Source organism: Palaemon carinicauda, chromosome 37, assembly GCF_036898095.1.
Source record: "Palaemon carinicauda isolate YSFRI2023 chromosome 37, ASM3689809v2, whole genome shotgun sequence".
In the NCBI taxonomy this organism is placed as follows: Eukaryota; Metazoa; Arthropoda; class Malacostraca; order Decapoda; family Palaemonidae; genus Palaemon; species Palaemon carinicauda.
Window position 1 is genome coordinate 9,191,753 of NC_090761.1, and position 20,583 is coordinate 9,212,335.

General features: G+C 40.0%; 2 protein-coding genes across 6 annotated transcripts in view; one reads left to right on the forward strand and one right to left on the reverse strand.

Moving 5' to 3' along the window:
* LOC137629445 (protein phosphatase 1 regulatory subunit 16A-like) overlaps positions 1-1,486 on the forward strand; it is a 423,268-nt gene extending 421,782 nt beyond the window's left edge. For all 5 annotated transcript variants that reach the window (XM_068360749.1, XM_068360748.1, XM_068360750.1 and 2 more), the window contains exon 11: positions 527-1,486. In XM_068360749.1, the coding sequence (XP_068216850.1) occupies positions 527-1,086 (560 nt within the window). In that variant the 3' untranslated portion in view covers positions 1,087-1,486. The remainder of the gene's footprint in view (positions 1-526) is intronic.
* Positions 1,487-2,268: 782 nt separating this feature from the next.
* The window catches only part of NELF-B (negative elongation factor B), a 105,459-nt gene continuing 87,144 nt past the window's right edge, over positions 2,269-20,583 (reverse strand). The window contains exons 10-12 of the mRNA XM_068360753.1: positions 13,715-13,896; positions 12,776-12,976; positions 2,269-2,513 (exon numbers count right to left, since the gene is read on the reverse strand). Of these exons, the coding sequence (XP_068216854.1) occupies positions 2,376-2,513; positions 12,776-12,976; positions 13,715-13,896 (521 nt within the window). The 3' untranslated portion in view covers positions 2,269-2,375. The remainder of the gene's footprint in view (positions 2,514-12,775; positions 12,977-13,714; positions 13,897-20,583) is intronic.

Genomic DNA, 20,583 nt, shown 5'->3' on the forward strand with positions numbered 1-20,583 from the left:
TTTCTTTTCTTTATTTTCCTTTTCCTTTAGGCACAGCATCAGAAGACCCTGTCAACTGGAATATTCTATTACATTCCCAATCTCCTTACGAGTAGAGTAGAGACGTCTTTTTTCCACCACCACGGGTAACTACCGGAATCCGGCTGTCACCTTGTTAGAATTTTTTTATAGTTGTATGCCAGCTTGTGCTAATTTTTTCTCCTACGTAAAGAACTCAGGTTTGTATAGTTAGGAAAAAATGTTTCATTTTATTTCTATAATTAAGCCAATAGTATCAGAACACTTTTATTAATTCTTGTGGTACCACTGATCTTGGGCATCCTTTTGTGTAGTAATTCTGGTTAGAAATCTTTTGTATTAATCCTTTTCATGTAAATTAACTGACAAGTGAATAGTTTTAGATTACCAGTCTTTTTGTAATGTCCAGCAGCTTGAATGATTTCTTTAGAAAACGTTCATTTTTCGTTTCTTTTATGGCTCCTAGAATTTCACATTAAACTATTTAAACAATAATTGCTCATTTCAGATGCAGTTATCAAGACAGACAAAAATATAGTAGCAAGATCCAGTAGCAATAGTAGTTTGTGTCGAAGCAGTGGATTTCGTATACCAAGTAGTAGTGTTCTGGAAAAAATAGAGCCCCAGCCATCTACACCACCTATTCCTCCTCCTCGTAGTTCATCTACAGCAAAGCCAGATTCTGTTTCACCTAGTAATGCTGGGGGAAGTGGAATGATTACTCATAGTGGAGAAGGAGGAAGCAAGATTGATATTCATGTAACTGTAACGGTCAATCCCTTTTCTCCAGGTACTTTAGCAGATCTAAAGAAACAACGTGCTATGTCTCGAGCTTCACAGAGCTCATATACTCTAGCTCCTGCTTCTAGTACTTATTCCTTAAATACGTCTGACTATGATCCTCGACCACATGGTCGAAATACAGAATTTACTTCTTCGTCTGTTAGAGTTGATACTGTAGCTTTTAGACCTCCGGCATCTCCATCACTTACCCCTCGAAAATTCTGCGGAGATCCTGCAGAAGTGATAGGAGGAGTGGACAGCCAGTCTTGTTGTTGTACAATGTAAAGGCCTGGATCACAAATTCCAATATATTGTGTTAATTCTAAATAAATTGAGACTATTTTTGAATTAATATTGAGACCAATATTTTTAACCAAATGGAAAAAAGTGTTTTATTTAAATAAGTGCAATTAATTCAAATCCCTATTGCAAAGCCTTGCTAGAAAGGTGTAAGATTTACTTAATCCATCTTCATGTATAGACATGTTGTGAATGTACATATAGTTAGAACATTTAACATGATAATATTGTTGATTTAACTTGCAATACTGTAGTCTAGATCTGTGAAACTTGTAAATACAATGTACGATTATTATTGTTATTGTTTAGGTTGTGAATTAACCATTGTTAATGAATCATATTATAGTGTTTTTATTTTACAGTGAGTAATAGCTCATTCAGCTAATATGTGCATTTTATTAAACCTTAATTTTTCAGGACTTTAAATTTTAGTAATACTGTGTTAAAATTGAGACTAAAGACAAAGTTATAAGAGTAAATTAATGACAAGTACTGTACTAAAACTGATGTTATCCAGAACTTGTCAGTATTTGCAATAGCTTATTTGCCTTATGAGTCTTATTCGTCTTGGTACCTTTAGTCGAATCCTGGGCAAAAGAAAGTGACAGATTGCAATGCTTCAACTCAACCAGGGGATAGTGCAGAGTACCTCGTGTAATGTTGCAATAGCCCTTCAACCGTAGCTGCACCCACTTTTGAATCTCCTTACCTTGACTCCCTCTTCCAGTGTTATCTCTCAACCTTTACTTGATATTGCAACTGCTGCTTGGCACTGAACAGCCTCCCCACCCCTGGATAGCCTAATTCTATCAATCCACTCGTATTCACCCTGGTCAAACTAATATGGGTAAGGAAAGAAAATATATAATTGTAAAACATTTATACAGACATACTAATATGAAAGAAATTGCAAACACCTTTACAAGCACATTAGAAAATTTATAGTTTTATATCATAAATTTGATAGAGTTGTATATTATAAATAGCTAAATATTTGCAAAGTACTTGTAAGGTTCACTAGTATGGAAAACTAAGACCAAGACTAAAAAACATCAATGATGATCTATTATTAACAATTACAGCTATGGCCTGGGTTTACCATTACATTTTCTTTTTTTTCCTCTTAAGTTATTGCTTTCTTAAGGAAACCTTTATTAATAATATTAATAAAAAAAAACAAAGTTTGCTGAATATTCCAAGTTAAAAATGACCCTGGTTACTGTACTTGTATAGCATAAGTAATTAAGGTAGAGATAAAAAAAGAAAATATACTCTTATTGAATAGGTGCAGGCATGGGAACAGCAGTCAGCGGAGAGTCAATCTCACCGACTGGCGTTGGTTGATTTTGAGTGTCTTGGAATGCACGTGTCTTCGCTTGGAATTTTTCATATAACAGCTGACTTGCTTCACCCTGTTAAAAGTAGAGAAAAATTAAAACAAAATTTTTAGGAGGCTTAATTATTACTAAATTTCACCTGATTTTTCCATTGATTACATAAACTGGAAGTGCAGCTTCAGTGATTAAAATAAATTTTTAAAATTGACATGTTGGGGAAAGACTTGGGGTGCACTATTCTATCTGACACTTAGTCAAGGTGATTCTTCCAATATCAGGGAGGAGGAGTGCCCCTTGCCAACACAGTTTGTTCCATCACTAATACAAACCCTTTCGTTCTTTATCATGGAATGGACTTTTGAGTCGACTGGAAAACTAGCCTTAAGACTTTTAGTGAGGTATAATTACCCCGTCGCTAGTTAGCAAGGCTTGGGGGGTAGTACCGGCACTGCTCAGACATATACCAGTGTTGTCTCGTCACTTTTGCTTTTGGCTCGGTTGAGAGTGGACGTTTTCTCTCTCTACAGCTGTTCACTGACTCCCACTTGACTAATTATTTCTATTTTATCTTTTCTGGTGTGATTGTTTCTTCTGAGTGGTCATCCTCCCAGCGGGAGAGGTTTGATAGGAGACGGAAGAACACATCAAAGTGGGCGTGTCTCTGGGGGCCATCCTCAAATGATAAGAAACCTCGACTTCCTTCTGCTTCTCGATCTCTGTCCAAGCTTCTACTTGATCAGCCTGCCTGGGGAACGACTGAGTAGAAGTGGTGACCCTTCAACGCCCAGACAATCCATGGGACCGTAGGACTTCACTGCTTACCCTAGCGAAGTGGTGCTGCCCTCTGCCTTAAGGGAGTCCTTTATCGTATATGATGTTCTCCATCGAAGGAAGGTCTTCTAGAACTTCTCCAGTTAGGGACACGAGTGCCTGAAGGTTTCACACAGGAAGAGTCTCTAAAGTCCCGACCTGTATAAGTCAATGCACCTGGATTGTCATCTTCGATCCTGCTCAGCATGCTGACGACGGCACACTCCCTCGTTCTGAGTTTACTCAGCCAGCGGAGGGGGTGCAAAGTCCAAAGCTTGTTCCTACTACTCACGGGGGACAACTTTCTAGTTCGCGGGTTTGGTCCTCCCCGGAGTGGTCCGCACTACAAAGCAGTGACGCGAAAGGTTTTGGACTCGTCCATGCCTCTCTCTAACCCCTCAGAGCATGAAGAAGAGGCAACTCGTAGGTTGACTTAAGCCGCGACACCTCACCAGCAATTTTGACGCCTCCAGCGATCATCATCCTTCACTCACCCAGCTGATTAGACTCGTCCCGCCGCTTCGACACGCCTAGTTCCAGCTTTGGATTCTCACAGCAGCACTCATCACACTACTGAGGGAGTAATGAAGAGCAACGCAGTGTTGCAGAACTCATGAGCGTACAGCTCGTGACCAAAGGTTTCTCTCCAACATCTACCGGCTCACAGCACGGACAGAAGAGACGACATACTGTACGTAATCGGGAGCAATCGCTCAAGCATCGTCCGACATTACCTCCTATGACTAGACAGCACAGCTCACCAGCTTATGATCAGTTTCTAGCTTGCGGACTACGTTCCGGCTTGTGACGTCTCCTCAATGCGTGACTGTCCTTTAGCTCGTGATCGCGATTGCGACATCGCTTTAGCTCGCGACCATCCAGCAGCAACGCAATAGAACGTAGCAGCGTATTGCCCCGTGACCATGTATCATCACCCGATGACACAGCGGTTCATGACGATGCAGCTGCTTGCCATCCCTTTAGGGATAGTTCCTTCTCGCAACTCCCTATCCGCCAAGATAAGCGAGTGTGATGGCTGTCGAGCTACGATCTCTGACTTGTTCCTCCAAGTTGGAACATTACAGTATGCCTGTGTGCATACCACTAGGTAAGCGGTAACACTCCCTCACAGGTAGACTGCTCACGAATACCTTGCAGACGAACTCTTGTTCGTGAACCTCCCCAAGAGTTCCAGACATCTTTCTGTGTGCAACAAGGACATGCACTGGTTCGATGAGTTAGTGAAGACAGTTCGAAAGGCGGTGACCGGCACTAAGCAGGCTTCCACAAGTAGAGACCAGATAGCTGCAGCCTCTACCATAACTCTCCGGATCTCGTTAGAAGCTTCTGGCCACTCAAAGTTCACTTGTCCACCTTCCTACCTGAGGAACAGGAGTTCCATCCCTGTTCATCCATAGAAATGACAGACTATGGTAGTGTTATATCCAGTCCGTTCAAAGGTACCTAACCTTCTGACAAGTTCCAGGATGCTGCAGTGGGACTTCTCTCTACTAGAGCTGACTCCTATGATGCCAACAAAGGAAAGATGAGAGAGACAACTGATGTCTACTACGGGTGACACAGTTTGTCTCCAAATGAGGTCGCCACACCCAACCAGCCTGCGCCATTAAACAGAAGCAGACCGGCCTTCTCAAGCTTCTCCCAAAGATATGTCAAGTCCAACCAAACAGAAGGAGAACACAAGATCTTCCCTGCTTGCGGAGTTCCTGCCACCACCCAGGAAAAGGAAAGATACAAAGACGATGCCAAAGGCCCCGTCATCAAGGACGGCTGTTCCAGTTACGTCAAGACTACAATGACGACCCACCTCGGGCTCCTATAGGTGAGAGCTTGTGGGCAGAGGATAAGGACATAATTTTGGACCATCTGTATGGCACTCAGAAAACCACCAAGGCCAGCACAGGGTCGAGGGGGTTGAAAGGTGCCAGGAAGAAGACCTTCGCCCAAGTTGCTGGAAGAACACAGTCTCTTCGATCTAACGAGACTCCCACCTCCATTCGTGCAGCAGATGGAGGAGGCCCTGTCAGCCTTACCAGTGGACCCAGTGATAGTTGGACAAAAGGGGTCTCGTTCCATAGACTATCAGGGCTTCCCGTTATCTTTCCAGGGAGCGACACCCTGAACATGGAGAGGGTCGCGAAGTATGACATGCAGGCTACTTCGTGGTTTGACCTATGGTTGGGGTGTGAAGGACACCTGATCAGAACAAATGACTGGTTGCAAGAATACACCAGGGAGTCCATGTTGATCTTTCTTTTGTCTGGCTCACCAAGTCGTAAACTTGTGGCCTAACATGATCCTGAAACGGTGGGATGCAGTAATACAGAGGTTCCGCAGACAATTTCCAAAGACTGACGTAACGAAGCTGCGAATCTTGGCTAAGGAAGGACTTTCCCTCTTCAACATTGAGGATGTCGTAATGGCAGCGGATTGTTGGAGGAAGACTAGTCAAGACTCTCTCCTTCAAAGAGCCATGACTTTGAGGTCGTATGTAGCAGCTCCTCCAGCCAAGAAACCTCCACCATCTAGACCTCAGGGTAGCAGCAGAAGTGTGGCTGTTCCCAGAACATCGTCCAAGAAGCCCTTCCTGCTAGAAATCAACCCAAGGTAGGCAGAACCAGCAAAGGAGGAAGAGGTAGCGGTTAAGGCCGCTACCACTAAGGAGGGCAATCCTCCTACTTGTACAATGGCGGAAGGATGCTCGCAAGGCAGGTGGCAGAGGTAGTTGGAGCACAGGGCCAAACCTTATAAGTTCTCCGTGATTCGGTCAGGTTATCGCATCCCATTCACGCAATATCTAACTCCCTTGACTTTACAACCGATTCAGCCAAGTACCTATACTAAGGGATCCGTGAAGGAACTGACCCCCGGGGCCGAAGTGCAGAAAATATTGAAGACTGGTACTCTTCAAGAAGTTCCAGACGGGTCCCCAGGCTTTTACAGTCGACACTTACTTGTAAAGAAGGCGTCTGGAGGTTGGAGACCTATCATCGACCTCTCAGCCTTGAACAAGTTTGTGCAACAGACTCCATTCAGGATGGAAACAGTAGACAGTCAGACAGGCAATAAGATCAGAGGACTTCTGTACATGCTAGACCAAAATTACAGATACTTATAGATCCCAGTCCACCCGTCCTCAAAGAAGTATTTGAGGATCATTGTAGACAACAGACGATACCAGTTCAAGGTGCTGTGCTTCTACCTGTCGAGAGCAACTTTGGTTTTCACAAAGGTCTTCACTCTAGGGTCAACCTGGGCCCACAGGATCGGCATTCACCTACCGAGATACCTTGATAATTAACTGATCCTAGAAAATTTAGTAACGATCCTTCTCCAACACAGAGACAGACTCCTCAAGTTTTGTCACGATCTGGGGATTGTGGTAAATCTCGAGAAGGCTTCCCTGCAATCATCACAGAGACTGGTATACCTTGGGATGATCACAGAGACCAGATTGGGGGTAAGTCTTCCTGTCCAATGACAGAATCCAAAGGCTAAGGAAGGTAGCAAGTCCCTTCTTACCAGACTCGCTTCCAGCACAGCAGTGGTTACTTCTCATAGGTCACTTATCCTCCTTGGAACGTCTGGTATGTAACGGTCGGCTGCGAATACGATCTCTCCAGCCGCGATTGAGGTCCAGTTGGTTTCCATGGGACCGGAGCAGAAGGCGGACCTGAGATGGGGAGTGACAGATGACAACCTTCACAGAGGGGTAGATCTCTCGCCCGCCCCTGCAATTGATGCTCTTTACAGATCCATAAAAAAAAGGGCAGGGGCTGGGCTCATCTGTTGCATCACGCAGCCTCCGGGCTCTGGTCAGTCTCAAAGATATCGACACATAAACCTCCTGGAAATGAGGGCAGCCTTTATGGGCCTGCAACAGTTTCATCAGGTCCTGGCAGGTCACTATGTGGTGTTGACGAGCAAGGTGGTACCTTTTCTCGGCACCTTTGCCATCTAGCAGTGGAAATGCTAAGATGGCAGGAGACAACTTAGTGTCCTTATCAGCTCGCTTCATTCTCGGCAAAAGGAATGTCCTCGCAGATAACCTGAGCAGAGCGACTCAGATAGTGGACTCCAGGTGGTCTTTGAATTATCTAATAGCCAACAAAGTCCAGACTTTGTGGGGTTCCCTGACGGTGGACCTGTTTACAACATCCCTGAACAGCAAGCTACCGCTGTACTACTTTCCTATGCCAGATCTCTAGGCTCTCTGGCAAGATGCATTCCAACAATATTGGGACAACATCGAAGTCTATGCATTTCCCCTCTTCTGCTTGATGAGAAGAGCTCAACAAAGCAAGATAGTCCACAACTTAGCAATGACCCTAATAGCTCTGCTATGGCATCACGGGGAATGGTCGTGGATCTTCTACAGCTGCTTACAGAAGTCCCCGAGAGAACTAGTTCCATCGGTACCAGTCTATAAATTGCCCATCCTCCCCTCCATTGTTTCTGGTCATGAAATAGCAAACATGGAGATAGCAACTGTGTCAGCAATCCAAGCCTGTTTGTGGCTAGACCACTGGTCTAGAGCAGTTAACCACTTTGCAATTTTAGAAATTACCCCGATCTTGGGCTAAAGCCATAGAATTCTTTTCGCATCAGAACGTTTACCTTATGGAGGTAACTATCCTAATGAGGTGCAACGTTGTCTTAGCTAAATGCTCTAAACACCTGTCTCTCTCAAGGACGTATTAGTCCCGAGAAACTCGAACTTAGTAAGTTCCCTTTCTCTATTCTGTCCCTCAGATGTAGCTAACTGCTATAAAGAAGGTAGAGAGGTTAGGACAAGTTCCTGTGATAAGAAAGGCAGTGGCACCAATACTTTTTACCTCCCAGCAGCAGCTAAGAAACTCTCCTTTTAAGCCAGTTCCATGGCAAAGACGACTTCTGCCTCCAACAGATTCACAACAGCTCAAGAGACAAGCAATCAGACCTACCTTTAGTTGAAGAAGACATCCTTTAGGAAAATCAGGGGGTGGTCGCAGAGGCTCCCAATAGGGAGGGCATGTCCCCCAGCTTAGCATCAGTGGGTGATGCCTAGAAAGCTTTCGTTTAAGGCGGCAGGACTTCGGGGGGCGACCCTTGGACGGTAGAAGTCCTCTATTCAGGATATAGAGTGCCTTTCATAGCCTGTCTGACAGCTCTGACCATGACTCTCACAATACATAAATTTTACACAAAAGGCTCAGTAAGAGACATCCTTTTTTTAGAGGAAGCATACAAATTGTTGGTTAAAGGAACTGTGGAGGAAGTCTCAAGTGACTCTCCATTGAGCTCCTTGGTAAGAACCTATGGTTTCCAAATAAGAAAGCACAGCCATGCCACCGGGTAGTAGAAAGTAAGCTTAGACCAAAATTTATTCTGAGAGGAGAGTAGTCGTTGCTAATTATCGGAATTAATCAGGGTCAGCAATGGGCGCAGAAAGCCCATGGTACCTCCTAGCAACAATGAGACTTGATTTTGTAAGGTTCCAGATTTTGAGGCACAATTACCTTTCACCAGTGGTTTACTTACTCCCGGTGTATTGCAAATCAGTCTTAGACTAATAACTACTGCATAGTAATAGGCAATACTTCTTTACTATCAATGAGACAGTCTGGGCTCTTACAATCTTACACTGATTTGTCAGATTGAACGAAATCCGAACATCCAAGGGAGTCAGAATAATGCTAATATCCTCAAAGGAGACAACAGAAGAGTGGAACTCAAACCTATTGGAAATTCTCATGGAAGCCCTGAGGAAACCTCCCAAACTACTAAAACCTAAAAGGTCAACCACACTCTGGAAAATTCGAAGTTGCACTGCATTGCCTGCCACATCACAACGGGAGACTATTTGGCTGCACTTCCGAAAGAAGGGAGTTCGAGCCCAACTGCTAAAGAACTGTCCAGATGTCCCCGAAAGTTGTCCACAACTGACTATCAGGTCAAATGATAGTAATCGGGTTTATATGAGGAATATTGTCTCAAGACTACTTTCCCCAGAAAATGGGCTAATTGATGTTACTGAGGAACGAATTCCTTTGTAGTTAAGGCAGTATAAGACTATTTCTAGTCCTTGAACCTAGTTATCAAACTGGAAGAGCTTGATCTCTCCTCTACAGGAAAACTTCCAGCCCTTATTCGGGATTTCAGGGGGCAGGCTTGTCACCCCCACTCAGGGAACAAAAGGTCCCACTCTTGGAATTTGGAAAAGGGTGCTCAAGTCTTTAAAGAAAGTCCCCCACGATCCTATGCTTAAAGCCTAAGGAAGGGATTTTATCTTACAGACTGCCTTCTTCCTTGCCTACCTTCAGCCAAGGAGAAAAAGGAAACTTCATGGTCTATACTATCTTGCATCCTCTTCCAAAGGGTACAAAGAATTTTTTGTATCCTTTGCTCTCAAATCTGTGACCAAAACCCAGATTTCGGGGGGAATATCAGTTGAACTTCTTCACGATCTTATCTCTCAGGGAGGCCACTGATGATTTGGGTGTTATTTTACTCTGTCCAGTAAGATCAATAAAAAAAATTCAGAAATGAATGAGAGATTGTAGGCCAAAATATTTTTCAATCTCTGCATGAACACTGATTGCACCTGAGGAAATTTTCAAAAATCTAACTACTTACTGGTTGAGAAATCTATCATGAGAACTTACAATCCTCAGAGGAAGCATTGCCAGAAGAGGTTTGATGGAAGAAGATGCCTTTGATAAAAGGGATTGGAGTGGGAGCATCAGACGACTGACCCCTTAATGTAGGGATATCAGTGGGAAAGAAGATTGAACCTTATGATGGAGAAGAAATGGCGGATAAAATTAACAGCATATCTAGTATTACTTGCAAGATGGAAAAATCAGAAAAAACGTCTTATGCAATATGCACATAGAACTAAGTGAACGATGTTGGTAGAGATCAATACACAGATCAGGGATAGGGAATTCAATAACCCACAAGATTTTGTCCAACAAATTAAGCAAGTGTCAGCAGGTGAAGATCAGACATAAAATATTTAAAAGATAGCAGAATGAAAGAATTAAAACCATTCCTTGGATAGATAGATCACCAAACCTTTTAAAAAAATTTCAATTTTTCTTTTTCAATAAAAAGAAAGAGACCAAATGTTTCTAAAAAGTAAATGTGAAGATTACTTGGAATTTTTATAACATCTTCCCTTTTAGCCCAGTCACTTTTCCTTTCATGAGTAGATTTCTGTTCTTGGTATTCTGATGTTATTACACCCAGGTGTTTAGCAACAATTGTTTAGAAATGTTATATTCTGGGGGTCAATCACTTCAAACTGTTTGTTTTGAAAGATGGTCTTGTTGAAGATCATACAAGTCCACTTCGTCCACATTAATGAAGAATGCAGGGTAAGTGTGGGTTACTCCGTAAACTCTGAGCCTAGTAGTGCCAATGCATTCACACAAACTCAGCCTTCTGTGTGGTATGCTCTGTGGCTGAGAACTATAGTTTTGTATTTTAATCTTCATTTTGTATCATAACATTTGCTTTTCTTGAAGTTTTTCCACAAAGAAGGGTGACACATAAACCTACCTAAGCTGGCCCTGAAAGAGAAGCCAAGACAATGCCAATAACCTAAAGTCAAGGATAGATTTTTTTAAAGAACCAAACGGACCACTATCCTTGATATTTAAGCGATGAGCGAAGAACATTTCTTACCCTTTCAATCAGTTCACGATAAACCAATCTTGATGATTTCCAGATGTAACTACTAGGATAATGAAGCCATCTTTCTCATGGAAACTAGTGGAGCAGTGCTCAAGGCGAGAGAAAAGTAAACTGGTATGCCTTGCCACTGCACACAAAACAAATACACAGTATTTACTTGAATCATTATCTATGTGAATGCAAAAATAAGCATAGGTCACATCTCTTGAAAACATCAAATTTCCTTCCTTACTGCTGCTAGAACACTAAAAGCTATGTTACTAGAGGAACTAGTTCAATCTTGAAACATCTAGTACTGGTCACCAACCTCCCAAGCCCTTCAGGACTATAAACCTCAAAGACTGAATAATTATTTCTACTGTCACTCTCTTATCCATGAGTTTGTGAAATTTTGGTAGCAAAGCCTGAGACTTTACAGAATTCTTGATGTAACCTGTAAGAGGGACCAGAAAAGTTGGATCAAAGAGGAGGAACAAGAAAGGGAATTGGATAACCCTTTCTGGTTTTTAACAGAACCCAATGTTCTGCCTGAATGATTTCTCAAATGCTTTGGAAGTGAAAGAGCACCCCTCCTATTGGAACTGAGAAGCCCTGGCGGTCACAATTCTCCTCATTGAAGAACAAAAGGAATGAGAAGACCTGGCAGAAGTACGAGTCTGGAATATTTAAATATACAAGCTAAAGAATAATAAGAATATGCAGAAGTAAGAGCTGGAGGATGAAAAACTGATGACATCCAAACAATTTCTATTAGAAACTTCTTCAATAATATTAGCAACCATGTCAGAATCTAATATGGGACCCATAACTGGATAATTAATCAAGAGAAAAGCTTTCAAGCATCTGAAACTGCCTTAATGAGAGAAATCAAGGTGTTCTCCCCTCTTGAGAATAAAATCAGTAAAATCACTTTCAATCTCTAGTAGAATTTCAAATATGTATTTTGATCTAAACATTAAAAAAAAAAACAAGAAACAAATCAAGATGTAGATGAACTGCCAAATATAATCAGCAAATGACAAACAAACATTTTGGAGGCATCCTCCATTGCTAAGACTTCTCTAGTTAAAACACTATCAACCAAATACTAGCTAAATGTCTTGTTAAACTAATTTATTAGAATATACACATCTAACCCATTATGATACAAAAAAGAAGTCAATAAAAGAGGAAGCTGCAACAAAACTGGTTTTTCATTAACTTCCCTTATAACTGATCTACTTTATGTCAAAAGCTGCAATTCAAACTTGAAATAAGTTGAGTTAAGAGTGTGTTTAAGCACTGAAAAATAAATAACTTAAATTATTTGTTAATTTTTCCTTATACATCTGAAACTAACCAAGACCCAATAACAATAGATACTATGGTTAATATTATCCTGAATGTAATGTAAATCATGAGGAATATTGTTACTCCTAAAATTAGGATCCTCCATCCCTAATTATTTACCAAATATTCTGGTAGAGTATTACTAAAATCAGGCAAGAAATAACCAACTTTACTCCATATTATTGATGATGTATTAAGTATAATACAAGAGATTGGGTTGTAGTTGCAATATTTTATAGCTTTTATTGCTGGCCGTAACTTCTTTATCTTTGCTCTGGCTATGTTTTGTCTCTGCACATGAATTTTCTTACATTATCCCTTCTGGTTCCACAACTAACCTTCTAAAGTCAGCTTGGAAGTTTATAAAGTAGAACTTAGTTCAGTTGGCCTATATTTCATTAGATTACACAGTACATTAATAATAATCTATTATTCCAGCATACTTTTTTTGTGATTAAATTTTAACTAAACTATTTAAGGAAGAGTATAATGGTTCTTACATGATGGGGACCAGGTTGCAAAACTTTCTGGAGTGTATCTAGTCGAGCAGGCGGAAGTTTAGGATGTACATACCACACCAACTTCATTACATGACGCATGACATTCTCTCTACTTATGTTAGTGAAGAAAAATTCATCAAAAACGACAGTACAGAAATCTTCAGTAGTAAAGTCATCAGCCATTGGAACTAGTGCTGCCACCTGAAATCAATAAGTGTGTTGGCATTATATTCACAGCATTAAACTTTTTAGCATAAAGAGAAATGTATGATACAGTATCTAGAAAAATGTTGTATTTATTAAATAAAAAATGTATTTATTAAATAAGTCAAAAAGAAAAATTATATAAATGTGGGGACCAAACTAATCAATTTCATACCAAATTTTCATAAGTAATTGAGATGAGGCAAATATCCCAGAAGTTAATTCTATATTTCCCAACTACAGGCTGGAGTCCTTTTAAATTTAACTTAGAATCAACGCAATATGCACTTATAAAATATCACAGTATTTATAAAACACTCCTTTAATACATACAATTCTCATTCCTCAAAATGGTATATTGGATTATAGAAAATTAAATTTTTTCTGGGAAGCCAAGAAAACTTACTCAAGATGCTGAACTTCAAGCTTTAGATTTCACAAAATATTTATCTTAAACAGAATAAACTACTCTTTTTTTATGGATTACAAAAATTAAGTTTTAATAATGAAATTTGTCTTTATAAACTCCTGTTGTTCATATTGCATTGCCACAAAGCTGACTCAATATATAGACACCCAAAAAAGGAAAATTTTCCTTGTAGACAAGAGGAGTGACCTCTTAAATGGAAGGAAATGGAAAATTTTTAGGAGGGTAACGTCGATATTGAGTCAGTTTTGAGGACAAAACAATATGAACATCAGAGGAGATTCAATGAAATAATATACTGTACATACCAAAGAATGAAGGAAAGTATCTTGGAAGGCTCTATCTTGATGGCAAGTTGCTAAAGTTCCTAATACACGCATTAAAGCAGTTTTGTCCTTGCGTGTTGCCGTGTGAAGAGTATAATACATAGCTAATATACAGGCAACACTACTTTCCTGAAGATATGCTTGATAAGCATCAGGAGGTGGTCCTATAAAGAAAATTGATAAAAGTATTAAAATACTATCACTTCATAACAAATGCTAAAAAATACAGACACAGTAATGACACAATATTGTGTACATTATTTAGCTTATTATCCAAAATTGACAATAATTTGTATGGTAGTATATCATTAATTAACAGTTCAATTCAAACACTAGAAATATGTGATCCACTGACAGCATTACAAAAGGATTTTGCTGTGACCCTTTGACCAATAGCTGCACCCTTACTTTAGTCTTGCACTTTAACACAGTTTCTCAGAACTTTTTTCTATTTTGCTGCCTTATTTTTTTTTAATCACCATTGTGCAACTAAGGGCATCCTTCATTTGCCCCTTTGCTGAATGGCCTCCCTAGTCCCACCACCAGGCCATATGGTCAAAACTCCATAAATCAATGCACATACTTTATTAGTTAAACAGAATTACCAAATAATTACCTCCCAAAATTCAAGTAAGGTTACCTAAAAAAAAATTGTTCTTAAATGAAATTAAAAACATTGGAGTAAAGTAAAATAAGAAATTTGAAAACTAGGAAACGGAAAACCAAAGGAAATGATTGGAAAGTAAATGGCAAAAATAGTATGGCTAAGAATGGTGTCCGGTAAATTGCTTGAAATCAATTGCTCGAAAACAAAATCCTCGAAATTAATTGCTCGAACACAAAATCCTTGAAATCAATTGCTCGAAAAATTATTTCTCGAACTATCAATTCCTCGAAAGACAGATTGCTCAAAAGTAAATGATTTCGAGTATTTTGTTTTTGAGCATTTGAACTGGAAAAAGAGACATTTGAAAATAAAAGCAATTGTTTGGTTAAATAAATACTACAAACTAGAATTCATAAATTTATTTGTCTTCATAATTAAAAAACAAAACAAAATAGCATTTACTCGCTACTAAAATTCATGAATTCTGGAAAAATCCCTTTTTCTGTAAATTATTCAAATGCACCCACAACATTGGGTACCATTATATATGCCTATACAGATGAAAGACAAGTTTTAAGAGGTAATTCGGCATCAGTGTCGCACATAGCCTTTAGGCCCCTCTTTTGAATTTTTCAATAAAGGCTTCGACACAAATGAAAAAAGAACCCACAACATTTACACAATGGAAATTCTTGTTCTATGGCCTTCTTATCCATGGCCAGTTCAAAATCAATCATTATTATCAAAGGCTGGAACATAGGGATTTTCTTCTTATAAACCTACCAGGAACTTCCTATAATTTTCTTGTTTTATAATGTAACAATGCATATACAAAAGGCATAATTTTACTTGATTTATGCCATGTACTTTACACGTAGCAAAGATATAGGGAACAGTTTTAAAATTTCCGTCAGCACACCATTGCTCCTATTGAATTAGCATGTAAAGATTCTTTTAGGCTGCATATAGCAATATATGTTTGAATGTTCAGAAAAAGTCATTAACGGCTAAGATAGTGATACTTATCAGTGGTTTTTAACGCTTAAGTATTTTTCGTCAACTAAAAGTAAGTCTTAGAAAATAGTTATTAACAGCTGAGATAAAGGTATATAACTATGGTGTTTAAAGCTTAAGTATTTTTAATGAACGTTTAAAGAATGTGAATTGGATTTCGAGTAGTTTAAAGAATATCGGCTTTCGAGCGATCTGTCTTTCGAGAAATTGATAGTTCAAGAAATAATTTTTTGAGCAATTTACCTGGAACCGCTGAGACCTAGGGGTCACTATAAAAAAGCTTATAGTACAGTACTCTTTACTTTTATGTACAAAGCACGATGTAAGTGATAACCTCCACTGAGCTAAGCTAATTGAATACTAATTTATTTACAAATTGGGCAAAAACATACTAATGGCAAAAAAATGCATTAAAAGAGACTTTTTTGTTGTTAAATTAACCTTAGTCATAAAACTTGTCAGATATCATTTGCATGTTTAAATAAGTTTCTACTTACTGTATATTAATTTTGCTCTTGTTTATTGCATGTTCACATCTATGTTGCAACATTTTCACAGAACTGGATATGAGGACCATTCCCTTGAGAAAATTCTGACTAAATGAACCAGTGAACAACTGTCTTTTTTTGGCACCAAGTGAATGACTCATCCACATAAACTCTAATCAAGTTGATCTATGTATTGCAGAATGGTAATTATTCTTATAAAGATTGCTAATAATGTTATGATCACAGGGTATTGAAATGTTTAACCATGCAACTAAGCTAAAATTCCCAATTTTCAAAGGAATGCCCTCCAGAGTTTGTTTTTTGTGGATCATGCACACACACACACACACACACACATATATATATATATATATATATATATATATATATATATATATATATATACTGTATATATACTCAAATACACATTCATATAAATAGAAAAAAAATACATATACTGTGCATGCATATAAAGTTAATTATATATATATATATATATATATATATATATATATATATATATATATATATATATATATATATATATATACAGACGCTCCCCAAGATACGAACATCCGGACATACGAACACAAATTGACGGAAGTCCAAACATGTTGGTAAACATCCGTAGATTTCATCGCAAGTTTAAATTTTGAAATTAGCGCCACTCCCGACTTGTATTGACTATATGTTGATTTTGTTATTACCAATGTTCTACTTAATTCTTCTTAGGACTTCCAAATAAATTAAATGAATGCAATTTATATAATGTTTTTCTTTATGACGCCACCTAAAACGGAAACCTTCCATCATAATAAACAAACAAAGGCATTAAACGTGCATGATGAAAGTGATAAATAATGATATTAAAAGCTTTTAGTAAATATGTTATTATAAATATTATTTACTGTATCTATATAAAATCCTACATACGTAGCAAAGTAGGAAAACTATTTTTTTTTTGGGGGGGGGGGGCGCGTTTAATCATCAATAACAAACTGCCGCTAATGACAGAATGATAATTTACGATAATTCTAAACTGTTACTAAAGATAATTGTCCATTCCATATCCAAAATACTTTTCCTAACTTCAGTTATAAGTCAACTTGTAACCCCCTCAATTATGAAACCATCTAAAATAAAAGGTATGAGAAGAAGCAAGTACTAGCCCGATTTTTAAAGTTGTCGAACAATTAAGTTACCGCTATAACGTTCGATGTGACAGATGGTGCGAGATTGGAGAAAGTAAGGAAAATTGAATCATGATTGATTTTCAATATAAATGAAACTTTGAGGAGCAACAAAGATATCATTTGTTAGAGAGAGAGAGAGAGAGAGAGAGAGAGAGAGAGAGAGAGAGTGTGTGTGTTGTTTTAAATGTAATAAACAAAAAAAATTGATGGGTTATAACACATTGGTGCTTATGTAATATCAACTGTATAGACGGTTTGAATAAGTTAAGAAATGATATAAACGATACTTTGTTAGTGTATTCGTACGCTCTCAAGAGTGGCAGCTAGACGTCAGCTGATCTGATCACAGCCAAAAGTAAAACAAAAAGAAATCAACAATACTCGATTTTTAAAACATTCCCGAAATTTAAAAACAAAAGTACTGTACACGCTTTCTTAATGTGCAATTAACTATTTAAAGAGTAGCAATTTTCTAGAATAAAATGATGTTTCCCAAAAAATAGTGGTTTGCTGATGAAATCGGATGCCGTATTTTTAGCTACGATTGAAATGGACGTAGACTCGGCATAAAGTAAAACAAAAAGAAGTCAACAATACTCTATTTTTAAAACACACCCGAAATTTAAAAACAAAAGTACACGCTTTCTTAATGTGCAATTAACTATTTAAAGAGTAGCAATTTTCTAGAATAAAATGATGTTTCCCAAAAAATAGTGGTTTGCTGATGAAATCGGATGCCGTATTTTTAGCTACGATTGAAATGGATGTAGACTCGGCATAATTTTTTCGTTTCGTATTTAATTGACACTAAGAAAACTAATTTTAGTTTCTTCATCTATATGTAAGTATTGTATGACACGAGAGAGAGAGAGAGAGAGAATCAGCTGTTGTTATCGAATGCCGTGTTTTTGTTTCGTGAGAAATTGATCGCCACGACTAACAACAACCTACTGTACTGAACTTTACAGTATTATACAGACTACTGTAATATGATAAAGTAAAATATTTGTAATAACCTATTTTAAATGAAATGGGGCTATTTGTTGACTTCTACGGCTGAAAATCGTAGACATCTGAGTTAGGTTACACCTTCTCCCCTGTGGTCTAAAAGACTAGTCCTATTTTGGCAGACCCTAGGCTGAAGAACAGATATTCTTCTTCCGCCTAGGATGGCGCCGATACTGAAACAAAGTTTCAACGTTGTGTGGAAGTGGCGGCAATCCTGCCGCCTTCTCCTACACTTGATACAGGACCATTTCCCTGCCCCTCCATGCTCGGTACCGTCAGGTACTAACTCAGCCGGCAGTATGGTAATACCCAGCCAGCAACCCAGCTGGCGACATGCCGGCCGGACCGTGCCGCCAGGTGCTAACCTAGCTGGCAACATGCCGGCTGAACTACAGTATATGATTATACAGTAGCCAGTATATTTGCAGTATAGTATACAGCAGACAGAAAACTATAGTGTATATTATACAGTAGTTATTTTCCAACATACCTTGTGTATCCTGGCACAGTCTATTGCTGAGACCAATCCTATATTGAAAGAAAAGAATTCCTTCAATACACTGATAAGTAATCAGTTAATAACTTACCCCACAATATTAAGGGTCAGTGTTAGTATACTTATTCTATCCCTAGAGGTTAGAACCCTTCTCTTTTGATTTTGCCTTGATAAGGAAACTCTATAACCTTAATATTGGGGGAGGTCACAGCAATTGGCTGGACAGGAGACACAAGTATGAGTCTTTCCTATTTCCCTTCTAGCTTACTATCCTAAGCTATAATGGTTAAAATATTAATATTTTGCATAACCTGTTTATCATGTGAGATAAACAACCACATACTCATTTAATTTTCCTTTCTTTACAGGAGGAATCCCAAAAGAAGTGCGATGTGATCTTCTGTAACCACAGGAGTAGGAACTTCTGTGGTCCCAAAGCGTGCAAGTCTCATGCCCCCTGCACCATCACTACCGAAACCCCTGCAGTACTGGGACCCCCAAGACTGCAACATCTGCTGGACCTTGGTGACCGAAGGTTTTGACGACCCTAAGTCAACGGAGTCGAGGGATGCACCACGAGAAAAGCGGCGCAAATGGGTACGAGGGTTCCAGAAGAACTCTCCGGGACCGTACCTGCCTAACGACAGGATGCGTAGCTTGCTGTTCCCGAAAGCGGGTAGTGAAGTCGAGGGATGCACCACGAGAAAAGCGGCGCAAATGGGTACGAGGGTTCCAGAAGAACTCTCCGGGACCGTACCTGCCTAACGACAGGATGCGTAGCTTGCTGTTCCCGAAAGCGGGTAGTGAAGTCGAGGGATGCACCATGAGAAAAGCGGCAAAATGGGTACGAGGGTTCCAGAAGAACTCTCCGGGACCGTACCTGCCTAACGACAGGATGCGTAGCTTGCTGTTCCCGAAAGCGGGTAGTGAAGTCGAGGGATGCACCACGAGAAAAGTGGCGCAAATGGGTACGAGGGTTCCAGAGGAACTGTCCGGGACCGTACCTGCCTAACGACAGGATGCGTAGCTTGCTGTTCCCGAAAGCGGGTAGTGAAGTCGAGGGATGCACCACGAGAAAAGCGGCGCAAATGGGTACGGGGGTTCCAGAAGAACTCTCCGGGACCGTACCTGCCTAACGACAGGATGCGTAGCTTGCTGTTCCCGAAAGCGGGTAGTGAAGCTGTCGTGCCCCAAGCACGACCCGAACCTCCCTGCGTCCAGATTGCCATCGAGACGGATGTCAGTGAGGCGTTGCAAGGCATGGACATCCACCAGGAGTAAAGGATGTCTGAAGTGTCCACGGACACTGAAAAGGATCTATTGAAGGATGATCCCGAGGAGGAGTCTACTCTACCTCCGGAAGAAGAAGATGAGGTCAAGTCGGAGTCCCTTCCGTCTGTGCCAGCACCGGAGCCATTACCCTCGACATCTGCTTCTACCCCTCCACTGGACAACATGAGCCAGGCAGTTCTGGCCCATCTTACGGCCTTAATGGAGAACATTAGCAAGCAAGGCGAAGCAAGGTTCAAGAGAGAGCTCTGTGAAGCTCAACTCACCGCTTCCCGAGGGTCATACAAGCGACCCAGAGTCCAAGACCTCCCATCCTGCTCCGAAACCAATCCCTGAGAGTATGCGGAGTTTATGCCGATTACTAACGGCAAACTCTACATCTCGGAGAAGATGGAAGCCGTCCCCTTAGTTGACATCTAGTTCTAGCCAAGCTTTAATGCTTATCCAGACTGCTTCATTCGACTGAAGCAGGAGCCAGCGTCAAAGGAGGAGATGGAATTGAAGGAGGTCATGGTTTTCGACCACGACAAGGCACAGGCTCTCTTGTCGAGCAGCCTGAAGAAGGTGGGTTACACAAACTCGAAAGTGTCTGCCTTGAGCAAGAAGCACCCTACCTTTCTTGCTCCTGCTTCAATAGCCTTCCCCTTCACATCGAAGGCTTTTAAAGCTGTTGTTAAGGCACTAATGAAAATCCACAGATACAGTACTTTCAACTAATTCTCTGGTAAACTTCCATCAGGACGACATGGCTTGAG